This window comes from Schistocerca serialis, chromosome 8 (genome assembly GCF_023864345.2).
Source record: "Schistocerca serialis cubense isolate TAMUIC-IGC-003099 chromosome 8, iqSchSeri2.2, whole genome shotgun sequence".
Taxonomy (NCBI): Eukaryota; Metazoa; Arthropoda; class Insecta; order Orthoptera; family Acrididae; genus Schistocerca; species Schistocerca serialis.
The window spans coordinates 345,422,052-345,440,253 of record NC_064645.1 but is presented as its reverse complement, the minus strand read 5'-3'; the positions used below and the strand labels follow the sequence as shown (position 1 = coordinate 345,440,253).

General features: G+C 42.1%; 1 protein-coding gene across 1 annotated transcript in view; it reads left to right on the top strand.

Annotated features, from left to right (window-relative positions):
• Positions 1 to 7,580, top strand: part of LOC126417012 (sorbitol dehydrogenase-like) — a 77,682-nt gene extending 70,102 nt beyond the window's left edge. Inside the window, exon 8 of the mRNA XM_050084900.1 lies at positions 7,418 to 7,580. Coding sequence (XP_049940857.1) covers positions 7,418 to 7,580 — 163 coding nt within the window. The remainder of the gene's footprint in view (positions 1 to 7,417) is intronic.
• The last annotated feature ends 10,622 nt before the right edge of the window (positions 7,581 to 18,202 follow it).

The following is an 18,202-nucleotide window of genomic DNA, read 5'->3' as shown; positions in this document are numbered from 1 at the left end:
ACGTGTTTCCGCCGACGCTCGGCCCGCCCCGGGTTTGCAGCACATGGTGCAACCCGTGAAAGTTTTGCTCACCCCAATGCGCAATACCATTTCGCCGCCGATGACTTTGAACAATAAAGAGAAACACGTTTCCACTCCGAGCACGAAGTCATGTGCGTACGTTGAGTGGGGGAATCAGACGCTATCATGAAAGGGAGAAGTGTTGTCGCCTCGCCCGCCCGTTTGGCCGTGCGGTCTAACGCACGGCTTTCCCGGCGGGAAGGAGCGCCTGGTCCCCGGCACGAATCCGCCCGGCGGACTTTTCCATTAACCGCTGCTTACACAATTTGTTCAACATGAGCACCGGAAGAGTCGACGAGACGCTTCATCCGTGAAAAGACGAGATCAACAGCTGCTCGCAGCAGCTCGGGTGGAATATGAATATCGTGGTCCTGTGTACTGGTCTTCAGATCAGGTGGAGAACGAACGTGTGCGTGGCAAACGCGTTCCTATAGATATCGCCAGCGCCAAAAGTCACATGGATTCAGATAAGGTGATCTTGCATGCCATGCATCCAGAAAACCTCTTGAGATATGACATTCGTGGATGATTTTATTAAGTAGATCTTTCACTGGGCAAGTGTTACGAGATGTTGGCATTTCGTATGAAAACAGTGGTTTCCACACAGCTGCGCTCTACGAAAGCAGGAATCACGTGCTGTACAAGGTCTCCGCAACATGCAGACGTCATGGTACACCTGATGATCCCTTTGTGTGTATTCTCTTCAAAGAAGAACGGAACGAGAATAAAAGGGATTGCGAATCCACACCACAGAGTCGCACGCGGAGAGTGCTGTGATTCTTCCTACATGACGCGCAGTTTAACAGCCCCCAAGTTCGCCATTCCTGTGTGTTGACTGCAACCTGAAATGTAAAATGTGCCTCGTCATTCCACTCTTCAATCCCTGCCAAAAACCGAAGAGCAATATATTTGGAAAGTTGCTGGAGATCATGAGGTTCCAGCTGTCGCACTTCTATAGCAACCTGTGTAAACTAGACCGCAAAACTTCCCGTACTCTTGACCAGAGAACGGACAATACTCGGGACACTGCAAGAGCACTATCACTATCTTACGTTGGACGTAAGTCAGAGGCTGCATTTTAATAATAACTGCTACACCTAAGGGCTATTTTGTTCGGTATTTTTCCGTCTCGGTTATAGTTTTCAGTTATAACAGAGTAAAATTACGAAATATCAATTAGCCACAGTACCAGTGCTAAAATGTTTCGTTTTTAAATCTTTTTTTTAAAAAAAAGGGAATGATTTTTATTCGTAAAATTTGCATTGGTTTGAAATATTACTATAGAAAATGGGTAAAGCGATCAGTGCTTTCTTTAATAACAGTGCTGGCAGAAACGAACAAGAAACAGGTGGCATAAGAATTTGTGCAGCATTGCTGAGATAATTATGTTCCTATTGCCGTTAGTCGTGGCTTAAGGTATGCGTGTAAGTGCAGTGTCCAAGACTTGCTCCCACCTGGTCTACACTGCAGTTTCCCGCTGTCGTCGCCGAACATCCGTTGTACTGCAGAATGGCACCAGCCCTTGTCTGGAAATATCTTATTTATGAAGTGTGATAGCAATGAATTATAATGATTCATTCGGTTTAAAAGATTAAAGATTTATCTACCATTTCTATGAAATAATATAAGGGGAAGGAAATTATGGTAACAATAATAAATTAGTCTTAACGACTATCCATTCATAGCACACAATAAAAACAGAAAGTAGCTGAAATGCGGCCTGTGTCTACTAAATATGCCTCTATCTGCTTATAGCCCTTGAAGATGGACAAATTAACTCGAAACAGTTTTCTTCAACCTCAGTTTTCACCCTTTAGCGTAGACCGTTGTAATCCCCACATAGTAGTATGATCCCCAATTACAACGTGATGTTCAAAAAATTGGAATGAATAGAACTATACTGGTGTATTCACCCACTTTTTTGGATAAAAGCAGCGAACGGTGGATGGACTAGGTTTTCCTCAATTTGCCTTTCTAATTGGATGTTTTGATTCCATGCATCTTGAAGCTGAGAGTCGACATTTTTTCGGTCTTTGTTAGGTTTCTACGTTTGTTACAGAAAATAGTAGGAATGAAAAATCTAAAATCGGTTATTTCAGAAAGTGGTTATTTGGAGCCGTTTTGACAGTCATACTCAAGTGGCGCGAAAAAAAAGATGTAGCGTAAAACCGGCTGTTTCAGCGATAACCGCCATCCCTAACAACCACCACTAACAAGGCGTGACGCCCCTTCCCGGTCCCTGTCGGTTAGGATCAGTTTAAGCAGTGCTACGCTACTGTGAGTGGTACATCGATCCTTGTACACATTTCAGACAGTCCGCGTCAGTTCTCCAACAAATAGGACAACTTTACTCACGGTGTGGCCACGGACGCGTCCAAGCACGATAACTCATTTCTGGCATTCTGCCCCTCTGTATGCCGATCCATCTTATTGCACTTCTTCTATATAATCGACTGGTGTAGAAACACTGCATCGCTGACATAGTTGACGTGAAATTTGGAAGGTCACAAGACAGCAAGCAACCAGTTCTACATCATCGACAGCGCCCCGAAGTCACAGTGTGTTCTTGTCAGGTAGATGAATGATATTTTATTCGATGAGCTTCTGTACTACCGTAAGCTATCCCCCCATGTTCGGAATACTACAGCTGATTTAATTTGAAGACAATCTGATCTACTGAAGGGAGACGACTCACAAATGGATCACGTCCTACAAAAGTAAAGAGGCCATGCACCTACTGCCCGCGATATTCCTCTATTTAAATTCCACGCAAACATAACAACTAGGGATGCAAGGATCCGCTGCAATAAAAGACGATATTCACCGACATTGATTTATTAATTTTCAAATAACAGAAGAGGCTATCTCCTTATTCTCACTGACACTCTAAGACAAAACACAAGGCGCACCACGAAGAAATTATACGAATGGGACGCAAAGCGGCAGATATGATGTACATGTACAGACAAACAAATGGTTACAATTTCAGAAGAATTGGGTGATTCATTCAAGAGAAAAAGCTTCATAAATTAAACAATAGAATAAGGCATTTGTTCGCTTATGGTCCTTATGCAAACAGTTATTTGGCTTGGGATTCATTGACAGAGTTGTTGGATGTACTCCTGAGGCAGATCTTGCCAAAGTCTGTCCAATTGGCACGTTATATCGTCAAAGTACCGATCTGGTTGGAAGGCCATTAGCACAATGCTCCAAACGTTCTCCATTGGGGAGAGATCCGGCGACCTTGCTAACCATGGTAGGACTTGGCAACCCTGAAGACAAGTAGCAGGACCAGCTACCGTGTACAGGAAATGTAAGCCCAGGATTGCTTGCCATGAAGGGCAACGAAATGGGGCGCAGAATATAGTCGATGTACCGCTGTACTGTAAGGGTGCTGCATATGACAACAAAACGGGTCCTGCTATGAAAAGAAATGACACCCCAGATCATTACTCCTGACTGTCGGGCCATATGGCGCGCAATAGTCACATTGGTATCCATTGCTGTCCGGGCCGACTCCAAACACGTCTTCGCTGGTCATCGAGGCTAAGTTCAAGTGCCTCAACTGAAGACAATTCTACTCCAGTCGATGAGATTGCAGGCCCGACAACCAGAATAGGTGGTCCGAGGCACCATTTCTTTTCATAGCAAAACCCTTTGGTTGTCACTGCGGCGCCCTTACAGCACTGCAGTAGGTCGACGATAATCTACACTCCGTTTCGTTGCCCTTCATGGCAAGCAATCCTGGGCTTACATTTCAACTAGATGTGCCCACCCGCACCTGGTGACAGTTTCTACTGCTCGTCTTCGTGCTCGTCAAACCCTAGCCGGCCAGTAAGGTCGCCGGACCTCTCCCAAACTGAAAATGTTTGGAAGATAATGGGAAGAGCCCTCCAATCAGTTCGGGACTTTGACGATCTAACGCTCCAATTGGACAGAACTGGCACGATATCCCTAAGGAAGACATCCAACAACTCTATTAATCAATGCTACAGCGAATGACTACCAGAGGAGGATCAAAGCGTTATGGACTTGCCTAATTAGTGAAGCTCTTTCTCTAGAGTGAATCATCCAATGTTTTCTAAATTTTTATTCATTTGTTTGTCTGTAGATGTACATAATGTCTAACAATTTCCGTCCCAGTCTGATAATTCCTACGTGGTGCGTCTTTTTTTGTCTTACAATGCACTTCCTATCTCTCCTTTCATGTGTCCATTACCCTTAACTCTACTCGCCCCCCCCCCCCACCCTATGTTCTGACAATGAGTGGATAATGACCTTTTTGCCCAAACTATAGATAAAAGATAAACTAGTGCTGCCGTGTTATTCAGAATCTATAGTATAGTTGCGGACAGTGCCTCGACATGCTCCACATGCGGAACAAGGAAAAGAATACGGTTTGCATCGAAAATATTTTCAAGGTAGTAACATGATACAACATACAGTCTAATGTAATGCGTTGTAACACAATACAGGGAACTTCTAACACACTCAGATACCTTTCATATTAGAGATATCCAGCGCTTGCCGCGCCGCGGAAGATGTTAGTTATACTACATTTCTGTGTGATGCATTTGTTCTGTTCTCATCCACTTTAATTTTCTAGTTATATTATACAACACGAATCCAAACTCCACGGTCAATATTTTGGAGACTGTTCAGGGATATTTTCAGAGCATTCTAGCATGACGGGCATATGACCTCTGGTGGCTCGTTACCGAGTAATTGTGGTCCGTCTGATTTCTTATCCCCACATCCAAACTCTTAACAAGAGTCGACAATATACAGAGAGGAAGAGCATGGCTTCAGACCTGGGAGGTCAACAGTTGAAGCCATATCTGCCGTCAGGCAGCTCCAGGAACACCACTATTAACTAGGGAAACATCTTGTGTTGGTGTTTGCCGATATAGAAAAGGCATTTGATAACGCCATGAGAAGAAAAGTCTGGAAAGCACTAGAAAAGAAGGGAACGGAAAAAGAGATAGCACGCGAAGTAGAGGATATATAGTGTGGAAGTCTGAGTTGTGTGAAAGTAGGAAATGAAAGGACGGATTGGTCCCACCAAATATGTGGTGTGAAAAAGGCAGTGCACTGTCATCTACATTCTTCATTATATGCATCTGAAACATGGGTAATGAAGAAAGAAGATGTAAGCTGATTACAGGCACGTGGGATGAAGTTCCTCAGAAGTAGGAAACTAGTAACAAAGAGTGACGAAGTGAGGTGTGGAAGGGTAGGTGAAACAGTGAAAGAGGAACCCTTGCAGAACAGGATAGGAACATCAAGGCTAAGATGGTATTGGCACTTAAGGAGACTGGAAAAAAGAGGATTCGCAAGATGATGCATTAAAAGGAGAATCGAAAGAAACTACTACGAGGAGAGGACCAAGGGGTGGATGACTGAAAGGTGCGGAGGAGTGTTTTTTTTTAAAAAAAGGAAAAGGAAGAAAAGGTGAGATCTGGAGATATGGACCAGAGTGAACACAGAAAGATCGTGGGAAAACAGGACTACATAGCAAGACTTATGTTCCAAACGGACTCAGCCTGGGGCTGGGAACTGTTCAAGGTAGCCGGCCGGAGTGGCTGAGCGGTTCTAGGCGCTACAGTCTGGAACCGCGCGACCGCTACGGTCGCAGGTTCGAATCCTGTCTCGGGCATGGCTGTGTGTGATGTCCTTAGGTTTGTTAGGTTTAAGTAGTTCTAAGCTCTAGGGGACTGATGACCTCAGAAGTTGAGTCCCATAGTGCTCAGAGCCATTTGAACCATTTTGTTCAAGATGATGATGATGATAATGATCTGTCTTTATATCTCTATTATACTCAAAGTATCTGCACTACAGTACAAATATCTGAGGTATAGTCTGTGTGTCTTGTTTGGAAACTGACTAGTTCCTTTTATTCGCGGTGCTTGTTCACAGTACTCCCTTTTGACAACAGTAATTCCTGATTTACTCTTCGCCTTCAAGGCTGCATTCATTACTGCCCAGTTTTGTGTCGGGTTTGCTTCCCCAGCGGTGTTTACATTATTACTCTGTAACGAGCCACCGGGAACTACGGATCGTTCATACGAAATTGGTAGAAAATATCTTTGAATGACCACTGAAATTTTCTTGGCAATGTTGGGTTCAATCTGTAGAATATAATCCTAGTATATTTAGTATGAAATTTATGTATAACTTAGTAGTATAAATATTGTAGTAGCTCTGTCCTGGTCTACAGGCACACTGAAACACCTATTGGGTAGAACAAATGGAAACGAATGAATGATGCTAAATATTAACTCTAAACTACTCAATGTACGAAAAAGAACCGAAATTGTTGACTTTTCAGGCGGATGTTAATGTTTTTTCTGGGAGAGCACACAACCCAAACTTTGGCACAGTCGTCTCGGGGCTTAAAATCTGTAAGGCAGGCGGCACAGATTTCGTCATTCTAATAGGTTAGGACCTGTAACCCCGGAAGATTAAGGGATACATTAAAAATTGGTACATATATTCCCGAATTTATTCTCCATTTTAGGAAAGTTACAGATAAATTGTTACAACGTACTGTAGCTAGTAGTTATAGTTAGTTAACACTGCGAAAGCAAAAATACGAAGAAAGTGTTTGTAATCTCGTCCCCATTAAAATTCTCAAGAGTAAAATTAATTTAATTGTATTTCTGCACACGACATTGCCAAACACTGTAACTATTATACATCACTTGAACACCATGAAGGAACAACGCTTATACTGTTTTTTTCGGCTTCTAACATACTTCATGTATGAATTTGTGTCTGTGTAGATGAAGGGCATGTTTCGTGATATGAAACGAAGCATTTCATGAAACGACTACATTTCTCTCGGTGTGCTTTTTCACAACTGAAAAAAGGAAAATAATCTTTATAAATAACAAATACTATAAAATTTTAATAGTAGTTCCAAATATCGTTCCTGGGACATAAATAAGAACTACAAGGGGGACGAAATTACGAACCTTCCACGATTTAATACAATGGCAGCTGCAGTAACATACGCCAGGCCCTTGACTACAGCGATTACACACCAGCAAATACAGCGCACGGCCTAAATACAACACAATATTTGAACGCGAATCAGTGCTCACACTATGAACAGCAGACTGTTAATCTGAACGCTGCACCAACTCACATCAGCGTAGAAAAATAATGTCCTCGTGTTCAAAGGCAGGCATTCATACGCAGCTAAACATTAGTTATCCACTGTGGAAACTGCAAATTCCTAGGGGGACGAAAGTACGAGCATGGAAGGATTTAACCTTGTATCAACAGCGACTGTCATTCTGTAAGAACTGTACCTGCTCGGCGCGTTGCCTGTGTTATATTAGACATTTTCTTTCAGCTATCCCATAGCGCTGAGCCTGGTGGCTACCGGAAGAGTTGACCCGAAGCCAATCATAACGCACTGCTTCAAGTTAGAGGAGTCAGTGAAGGCATTCGAGACGGCAGTCTGTGGAACAGGCAATCCGATAAAAATTCTGATTCATGCCAACAAAATTTGCTAACGTACGTATGGTCCCAGTTGTGGTTACTGGTATTGTGCCTGACTTACATGTCCAAATTTAATAGTGTTAAACTCAAATCAAAAATAAATAAGAAAGCAGTGTGTATAGTGCTGTTCGATCACGTGTTATTATTTAACTAACGATAATTTATTTATAAATACTTTCATATTTTGCTACTTTTCCTACAACGTATGCAATAGGAAGGACACTTGTAAATTTTGTGTGTTTGTCGCTATGTTCTAAACTGGATTGGTTTCCTATTCTTGACTTCCATCTGTTTTTATTGTGATCCTGAACAAACCAAGTTGTGTAATTACTGTCAAAGGAACGATATCTGTACTGCATTTAATCTAAATTGAATCTGATAATAACACTGAAATGCATATCTCGACTGCGACTGATTGAACTGTGTCCCGACTGTAATGTGAAACTGTCCTTAACAAATTTTCATGGCTTCCCTGTAGCAACAATAAGTCAGTACTGCTCCAAAAGTAGTGAAAATAAAAATGCAGCGTAGCAGCAAACAAGCTAAAGGAAAGAAAGTCTTGCGCTCCCGCGAAGTGCAATGCAGCAACACACAATTACAAAATAAAATTTTCGTAACGAGGCGGTGGAAGGTGGTGTAATTACTGAAGCATAAAGAAGAGACTAGCACCCAAAAACAGTTATGAAACACATTACTTAACAATTACAATCATCTTTAAAAAAATTACTACTTCTTAAAAAAAATATTGCTGTGCTATATAAATAGTTGTTGAAATGGTGAAAGAGTGGTAAAACTGTCGTGTCTGAGTGCAAGTTATGTGAACAGATACTTTCATTTGATCTTGTCTCGACAATCGAGCTAACTAAACCGAATCAATAAATAAAATCATCCAAAATTTGCCCTTCACATACTTTTCATAAATTACCTGCGACTAAACAAATCAGCGACAACATTAGCCGAAAATTTTCACACTTCTCAACTCAGTCTTTGCAAAATCAAATTTTCCAAAATTCAACAACCTTTCGATTTCTATCACTGAGCTCTGGTAGCTATTGACAGACTGATCAGTAGTGCGACCAACACCCGACTGTCACTAAAAACTAAAATATTACTGACAACCAAAGATCACATTGCTTTTACTCAGAACCTCAGTGGCGCAACATATCAACTATTGAAGAATCCTGATTGAAAAATATCCGGTGTACACACACACAGTATGACACATCTAATAAAAACATAGCTCACGTCACTTTCATTAGGTACGACAAAAAGGAAACTAGAAGCCTTAGACACTAACGAGGTGGTACGCTACCGGTGAACAAATGAAAAAAATCCTTTTCGCAGCATCCTGCCCCCCCCCCCCCCAGACTGCCCCCCTCCCCCACCCCTCATGTCCAAGTTTGACAAGGCGCAATTGTGTTGCATTTTTTTTTCGATACTAGAGAGAAATGTACAGAAAAAGATTCGCTTAAACGATGCTAAGCAGCTTATTAAGAGTGGTAACAAGTAGGCTATTTTGTCTGCCATCGGAGGTCTATATTCTGTATTTAACATCGATGTTTTCAAGCACGTCGGTATCGCCACTGGAACGTCGATGACTAAACGCTCAAAATTGGTATCTTGTAAATAAAGATGACCACTGAACATCCATACTTGCAGCGCAAAGCATTGTCCTGACAGTTCTCAACTAGCAAACTGCTGGATGGGATATTTTTGCCTATTCTCGACCTAATTAAAATTTATATGCATAAAGACACTATGGATATCCAGAATGTACGAGTTCGCATTTTTTTTTATATGACTTTCTGTCGCCGTGGGAAGCGGATACCTGTAGCGTCTGGCACAGACAGTACAAAATTTGACAACTTCTGGCCTTAAAAGTCACATGGCAACTGACTTATAATAGACGGTGAATTCCAGGCACCAAAACCGACTAATCTATTATTTTATTGAAGCAATTACAGAAATGACCAAAAACTTTGTTTTTCAGTAGGGCGAGAAAGCTGTATGTCGTTTCCAAACTGAGAACAAACTGCTTGTTTTTGAACATCATCATCTCTTTCTTGTGAGTCAGCGGTGGCGCGGGGTCGCCATGGTTATCAACGGATTATGGCGTGGTTATTCCAAACGCCCCTTTCTGTCGCTATCCCGTTACTCCTTGGATAGAACATGTGTACACCAACTGTCTGCCTATAGTTTATTGATGTGAAAATGAGCGAAAGTTTTTTAATGTTACCGAATAGTGCAACTGATACACGACTTCATTTGCATCTACATGTATATGTCGCAATCCACGTTAGGCACGTTGCCTACTAGTGATTTCCTTTCCTGTTCCACTCGCAAATAGAACGATGGCAAAACGACTGTCTATATGCCTCCGTATGAGCCCTAATTCTCGTATCTTATCTAAGTGGTCCTTACGCGCAGTGTATGTTGGAGGCAACAGAATCATTCTGCAGTCAGCTTTAAATGACAGTTCTCTAAATCTTCTCAATAGTTTTAATAAACATTTTTGGAACAATGATCAAAAATTTTTCTTTTTAAAATTCAGTCTTGATCACGCCACGTATGTTACAAGAACACAGGTGACCGGTTTCGGTCATATAACATGACCATCATCAGACCCATGGCATCCTTCGAAGATGGCAGGTGGAGCACTCTTCTCAGCTGCTGCGATGTCAACTGGTGAAACATTTTTTGAATGTGAAAGTTAAAACTTCAGCTTTCGTTTTGCTGCCTTCAACTGTCACACCAGAGTGGTCAACAAGTTACTGGAAGGAGGCCTTAGACGCACTTAGCGATTTTACATTCTACCAGAATTTTCTCGGGTTCTCTGCCACATCTCTTGCTAAGGTATGACGGAAGTAGTACTTGCCTGCTTCGCGCATAGATCTTTTCACAGACCACGAATCTCTGATAACCTTCGCTTGTCGTCATTTGTGCGTTCTATTTTGAACCGAGAGTGAGCAGCTTCCACCTCCTTAAAATTTTCCGAATCTTGTTATTAAGCCATGATGGGTCTTTTCCGTGCTTAATCTACTTATTAGGCACATAATTCTCCAGGCCACCATTTAGAATCTGCTTGAATTTTGCCCATAATTCCTCTACGTCCATCTTACCGAAACTAAGTTATGTCAGTTCGCTGCCTAAGTGAGATGCCAACAACTTCGTATCTGCTCTTTCTAGCAGAAACACTCTCCTACCGTCCTTAACTGATTTATTAACTTTCGTAACCATAGTTCCTGTAATGACATCATTATCCCTAATCCCCGTTTTTAAAGTCCGGCCTATTTGTAGCCACGAGGTCTAAAATATTTCCATTGCCGAACTACCTGTTCCAAACAGTCCTCATAAAACGTGTTAAAAAGTAATTCGCATGACTGTCTGTCCGTACCCCCTACAGTGAATCCATAGACATCCCAGTCTATACTTGGTAGGTTAGTCGCCTCCAACTAAAATTTTCTTCATTGTTCCATTTGAATGCACAAATTTGAAATAAATCGGTCAAATACTTTTAGAGACTTCTGGTAACAATGTTTCCCGTTTATATATTGTATACATATACGTTCGAAGTTGTATCACGAGATCTTATGTAGACAGTGGTCTTCCTCTTGTTTGGAAGGTAAAGTGTGCAAAATTTCAGCTACATGGGAATAAAATTGTAGATTTGTATGAATGGCAAACAAACAAACTAACACTATTATTTATCTAGAGAGAGAGGGAGAGAGAGAGAGTTACGATAGGTACGAGTATATATAGTAAGGTACTGGGGTATTTTTAAACGGTTTGTTGCTGAGCAGTCAAGTCAGCCTTTGCTTAAAAACGGCATCATCATTACTTTCATTTTATTGTGTTGAAGGTAGGTGTAATGCTTACTCAGCTCTCAGTTAGAGGAACTCTACAGTGAGCAGTATCCAGCACTGTTAAAGAAAAAACTAATCATTAACTCGGCTAGCACACTGGACTTGCATTCGGGAGGACGACGGTTCAATCCCGCGTCCGGCCATCCTGAATTAGGTTTACCGTGATTTCCCTAAATCGCTTCAGGCAAATGCTGGGATGGTTCCTTAGAAAGGGCAAGGCCGATTTCCTTCCTCATCCTTCCCTAATCCGAGCTTGTGCTCCGTCTCTAATGACCTCGTTGTCGACGGGACGTTAAACAGTAATCTCCTCCATTAACTCGGCTAATAGCGAGATAGATCTTCACCCTGTAGCAATATGAAGTCTATAACAGTGTAACATTTGGCGTGAACTTTGAGTACGGCATGTACCCGCATAAAACACAACCTGCAAGTACATTCCGTCCAGTGGGATATACTAGATGTGATGAATGCTGCGTATAAAAGTCACATCAGAAGGCACACGTGAAAGTTGAGAACCTTATAAACTGCGTGTAAAATAGAAGTACGCGTTCGACCTCGAGCCCCATTAATATTTTTTTCTGGTAATAAATAGTAATGGCATCGAAACACGCTCGTAATGACTAGTGTTCCTCGTGCCATTTCATGATCAAATGTGCAGAAAAGAGACAACGGTAGATTCACAAAACTGAAGTCAGGAAATCAACAATTTAAATGTCAAGGCTACCGGAGTTGGCTGTTGTTTGCACCTGTAACGTCGTAATCGGAGATTCCATTGAATTCTCGTCCTTTGCTCCCTTGTAGTTACAGAACACTGTCCAGCTCTTCGATACAATTGGACAGTTTGTATTACTTTTACATTTAATCAATAAAGATCATTCTCTCTCTCTCTCTCTCTCTCTCGCACACACACACACACACACACACACACACACACACACACACACACACACACACACACTATGTGAGCGAACCCACGTGTTTCCAAGGTTGTTTCAACCACGCTGCAGGTGTTTCGCTGGGTAGCCCAATACAGTCCCGATACCTCCCCACCCTTTTTTTTAATTGAGACCTAAACATTCATAGCCATGGATTCGCTTGGGGCGAAGAGGTGCTTTTTTAACATAATAAAAAGTTTACTAACTTTCTTCCTATCTGTCTTGTTGTTGTTTGACTATGTCTTACATATTACGAGTGACAGCCAGAAAGTAATGTCTTCTCACGTTCTTCATCATTAACTTAGTAGTGTAGTAATCATGAATCTGGTGCACTTCCGAAAATCTTCACTACAGCCCACTCCAACAGAAGGCAGCCGAGTTAAATTTTCAAACAACGGCCGACATTGACGTGAGTATAAAAGAGCGCTCTGAGACTGAATTCCTAACTGCAGACGGTGGAAAGCCCGATCTTATTCATGAGAGGATGAGGAAGGTGTATAAAGATATTACGCTTGGCGTTCACAAGGTTAGACGATGGTTTCGCCGCCGTAGAGAAGCTGAAAGGCAAACACAATTGACTGATGCAACGCGGAGCGACCGACCAGCGACTGCAGTGACGTCACACATCATCCAGCGTGTCGATCGAATCATCCGTGACGACCGTCAGGTGGCAACAGAGGAATTGTGTCGTCATTTGTCCATCGGTAAAGGCAGTGTGACCATCACTATTGAAAACCTGGGCAACTTCAAAATTTTTGCACGCTGGGTACCGCAAATGTTGACCGACCAGATTAAAGAGACCTCTGACTAAGACTTCCAGTTGCTCGGACTACCAAAAGGAGCTCATCGGGTGCATCACTTTGAAGATGCAGTTGCCCTGAAACATTCTGTACTCTATTGGATGAGGAAGTATGACAATGTTTTTTACCGCTCTGGTATATAGGCACTTGTTTCAAGATAGGAAAAAAGAACCTATGGATACAGATGGTGTTTACACTGGAAAGGGACAAACTAATCGTGAACGTTGTAACTGGTATCCTACGTATATTGCGTATGCTTTTGTTGTAAAATATTGGAAGGCATTGTTTTCTGACTGATCCTCGTGGTTTCGTTTGAGATGTTTCGTTAAATTCTTTGGACTGGACGTTGTGTCAGTGCTATGGACGTTATACAAATACGTGGAAGTCTCAGGGTGACTACTTTCTTCAATTACACGTTTCAGTTTATACATAATCATCAGATTAATCTAATAAAATCCATAAGGAACCATAGACGGTACTTCAAAGTGCCAAAGACACGATGTAGAGATAGTGTATAATTAAAAAACAAATTTACAGTGTGATAAAACCGTAAAATAACGACTGTTTTCTGTATTTGTTGGGGCCTTGTCCCACGTCATGCGGCGTCAGCCGTGTTACTATTTGGCAGTGTTAGTTGTAAAGGATAGCCGAATGCCCTTGCTGCCACCACCCCGAACCCCTGGGATGGGATTAATGTACCCCAGCTGTCTGTGTCTAGTGTAGCCATGGAAAAAGTGCGAACTTTTTCAAATGTCGTCATTAATCCGTCAGGCGGATACGATCCGGTGCCGGCGCGCCTACCCGAGTCCAGGAAGCAGCGCATTAGCGCTCTCGGCTACCCTGGCGGGTCGTAAAGTAGCGACTGTATTACACACTTATCAAAACTCATGTTATAAAGGGGGGGAGGGGGGGCGCAATAGGTGAGCGCCAGGTAAATGCGGAAGGGACGAGTCTATGCTTTGGCACGACGAATAAACTTATTTTTATAAAACAGTTATGATTGTAATGGACACATACAAGACTTGTATACAGTTTCAGGCACAACATTTTTTTTTATTTTTATAAATGGCTAGCTAAGTACACTAGACCTACTAACATCCAATGAAATTGACAGATGACTGAAATAAAACAAAACCGAAAGATAATAACATAAGCACAGAAAATTCCAGCAACTTGAGCACAATTACAAGTACCCGTGACTTCCACGTATTTTTATAGCGTTCTTTACGCCACTGACGCACCCTTCAAATTACGTAAAAATGGGCGCGTACCTCTTACGTGAGTTCCGACGAACCCGTTATCTTTGAACTGGGAGGTGAAATAATATTCAATTTTACTACTTTAAGTTTTTCCGTGGATTTGATATTTGTTACTCACTACTCTCTATTGTTTACATTAATAATTTTTTATATTGCTCTTAGTGTTCTGAGAAAAGTTACATAAATGCTTTGTTTGAGGAAAAGTGTTGGTCCTCTCTTAAGCAACGAACCGCATTACGCTGACCAAAAAGTTTCGCGACTACTTTTGTTCTTGGTGTCCAAGCGATGTCAGCGCAGTAACTACGGTGACAGCCACAGAGTAGAAATATCTGGAGTGAATACTGGGCTCTGCGCATGTTTGAATTATCGCGTGATCTCAGGACGATGCTTTGTTTAAGGTCAGTTCCCTTTGGGCGTCGCGTCGAATTCCACAATGCATTTCAAAAGGCGGCATTGACACGGGTTCTCAATGGACCGTCACATCACGTCACGACACGGCACGTCAAGGTTTCTCGGGAAGAAAATTCTGACGGTATCTCAGCAGTCACTCGTGTGATAGTAGTGGATATGTGCCTTTGTAGTTTCACAAACTTCGTTTTATTATTATGCGTTGTGTTCGAGCTAAATTACAAATGGTCCATGACGACTCGGATATTTTTTTGCCATTGAGTGGTCTTACGTAAACGAGGTCAGATATCTCAAAGAGAAGAACTATTAACGTTGGCAATAACCGAACAAAGCCGAGGCCCACAATATAAGTTCACGAAGAAGTTTCCATTATATAACATTTTAAGCGAAAACGTCAGCTTTAATGAGGGACAAACTACAGTTGTTTTTGACGTTATTAGTTACATAGGAAAAAAAAGTAATCGATAAGGTAAACATTTATTCGTTTATAGCATTTGTTTGATGCGTTTTTATGTATATATTTTCGCTAGCAAGTAAATGTCGATGTTTTGAAATTATGTTTCACTTCGTATCGCATTACCAAACAAAACTGATCAAGAATGATATTTTCACTCTGCAGCGGAGTGTGCGCTGATTTGAAACTTCCTGGCAGATTAACACTATGTGCCGGACCGAGACACGAACTCGGGACCTTTGCCTTTCGCGGGAAATTGCTCTAACAACTGAGCTACCCAAGCACGACTCACGCCCCGTTCTCACAGCTGTACTTCCGCCAGTACCTCGCCTCCCACCTTCCAAACTTTACAGAAGCTCTCCTGCGAACCTTGCAGAACTCATTCTGGAAGCATCCCCCAGGCTGTGGGTAAGCCATGTCTCCGCAAAATCCTTTCTTTCAGGAGTGCTTGCTCTGCAAAGTTCGCAGAAGAGCTTCTGTGAAGTTTGGAAGGTGGGAGACGAGGTACTGGCGGAAGTAAAGCTGTGAGGACGGGGCGTGAGTCGTGCTTGGGTAGCTCAGTTGGTAGAACACTTGCCCGCGAAAGCCAAAGGTCCCGAGTTCAAGTCTCGGTCCAGCACACAGTTTTAATCTGCCAGGAAGTTTCAAAACTGATTAAGATCACATGTTACGAAATTTACTCTGGCCGATTATATACGTTGTCGTTGTTAGTACCTCAATTCCGATATTATACTTTGACTTTTTGGATCACGCATAGTGACCCATAACCTCACTTTCGCCGTTCGGTACTGGGCTAAGCGACGCGACGTGACGTGACATGGCGTGACGGGCAGTGTCAATACACCCTGACGTGACGATGTCGTGTCGTGACGTGATGCCTGTTCATTTTGCTTATCAAAATAGAAGCCCAGTTTATTGGCTCTGAGCACTGTGGGACTCAACTGCTGAGGTCATCAGTCCCCTAGAACTTAGAACTACTTAAACCTAACTAACCTAAGGACATCACACACATTCATGCCCGAGGCAGGATTCGAACCTGCGACTGTAGCGGTCGCGCGGTTCCAGACTGTAGCGCCTAGAACCGCTCGGCCAAGCCCAGTTTATTCCAGGTATGAATTAATGCAAATTGTTAGGTGTCTACAAAACGCCCGTACCACATCCACAGCAACTGCGAAGGGAATCTATTTATACTATGGTTGAAAATTTATTGGACGCATTACGGACAAACCTGGGCCGTCCGTAGATCACATGACCATGGTGGCAATGTACGTTGACAACACAAAATCAATGATGTGCATATGAATTCTCACTATTTCTCACCTATGTTGACAGCTCTAATTAACAACTATATATAACAGATATGCATTCGAGCAGTCAGCTGTGAGCAGGCAATTTTTTGAAGTAGTGGACGTCTGGCCGTACAGTGTCTACGTTTTGTCTTACAAATCGCAATCGAGTAACATCCATAAATCAAGCGTCCAAGAAATTTTCCAGAATGTTTTGAAGAGGACAAAAGAATGTGCTAAGTCTGTGCCACACACCTTGACTCACGAACCAAAACAACGATACGTGGCCGCCTGCCACGACTTGACCTGAAATGTAAAACGCGGACAATTACATTTCTGGAAGAAATGATAACGAGTGACGAGATTTGGTATTATCAATATGAACTCACGGCAAAACGGCGAAGAGCAAAATTCACGTCAAGAGTCAACGCTTTGACGAATGCCTTAATCGATATTCAAAATAACGTGACGCACGAGTTGAACAACATTCCAGTTAAAGATTCTTCTGCCCGTTTCCCATGGTTGTATGAATTTTCTGCGCGTTCTACATAAGTGTGAGAGGGTGGGGGGGGGGGGGGGCACTACGTAGAATACTGAAAGTATTAAAGGTAAGATCTTAACTTTCCTCTATTTTTTAATATCTGTTGTCCAAACTTTTTGGACTGTCAGGTTACGCTGATGTAGGTTATCACCTTTTCCCGCCGACATGTGTTAATTAACACTACCCCTAATTTGTTGTTAGAATATATAGAAGAAGGTTTGCTGTGGCTGCTTCTCCATTTCAATGTAATAACTTGAATCGCTTCACATCCCTGAAGGCACTCCTTCGTGAAGGAATTTCAGGAAGTCAGTGTGGAAATAAATGCTTGGATAACCACATTATTTTAAAGACGATTATATTCCTATTTAGTGAAGAGTGGGAATATTTCCGGTCACTAAAAGCTGTTTTTCATGGAGTTTCGCAATATTGTTGGACGACCGACGTCCAGCCACTTCGAAGATGGACCACTGATAAGGAAATATATATCAAGAAACGAAAATGAATTCTTTGCCCTGTTTAGGTACAGACATGAAAACTGCATTGTTGAACAAGAAGAAAAATTTAGCTCCTTGCTTTAGGCATCTGGCGCTTCCCTGTAACCTCAGGCCATAGACACGGATTTCTGCTGGTTCTTCCCAATGAAATGAACCTTTCGGCACGTAAGCAGCGCCCTTTTATACTGCAACAGCCGACATTGCGTGATAACAATCACGATCTAAAATTCCTGTTACAGTAATTCCTGCCTTATACGCTAAAACACCTGCGTACTGAATTTTTAAAGACAGGATTATTATTTCCGCTGCCAATATTTGGGGCATCATTTCGCTGCTGCAGTTAATATTTAACACGCTCTGTTTTCAAAACAGTTGAAAGGGCTTTGATGGTACACCGCTGTTTTTGTAGAATATTCTCGTAACAGGCAACAGACGTAAAAAACTGACTATTCTCAGCGATGTAGTTAGCAGTTTTCAGATAAGAACTTTGTTCGTTACTAATTAGAACCTTGGATTGGTAATAGAAAAGAAAACCAAATTGAAAAAAATTTGATGTCTTGTCAACAATGATTATAAATGTCAAGGAAAAGTCATCG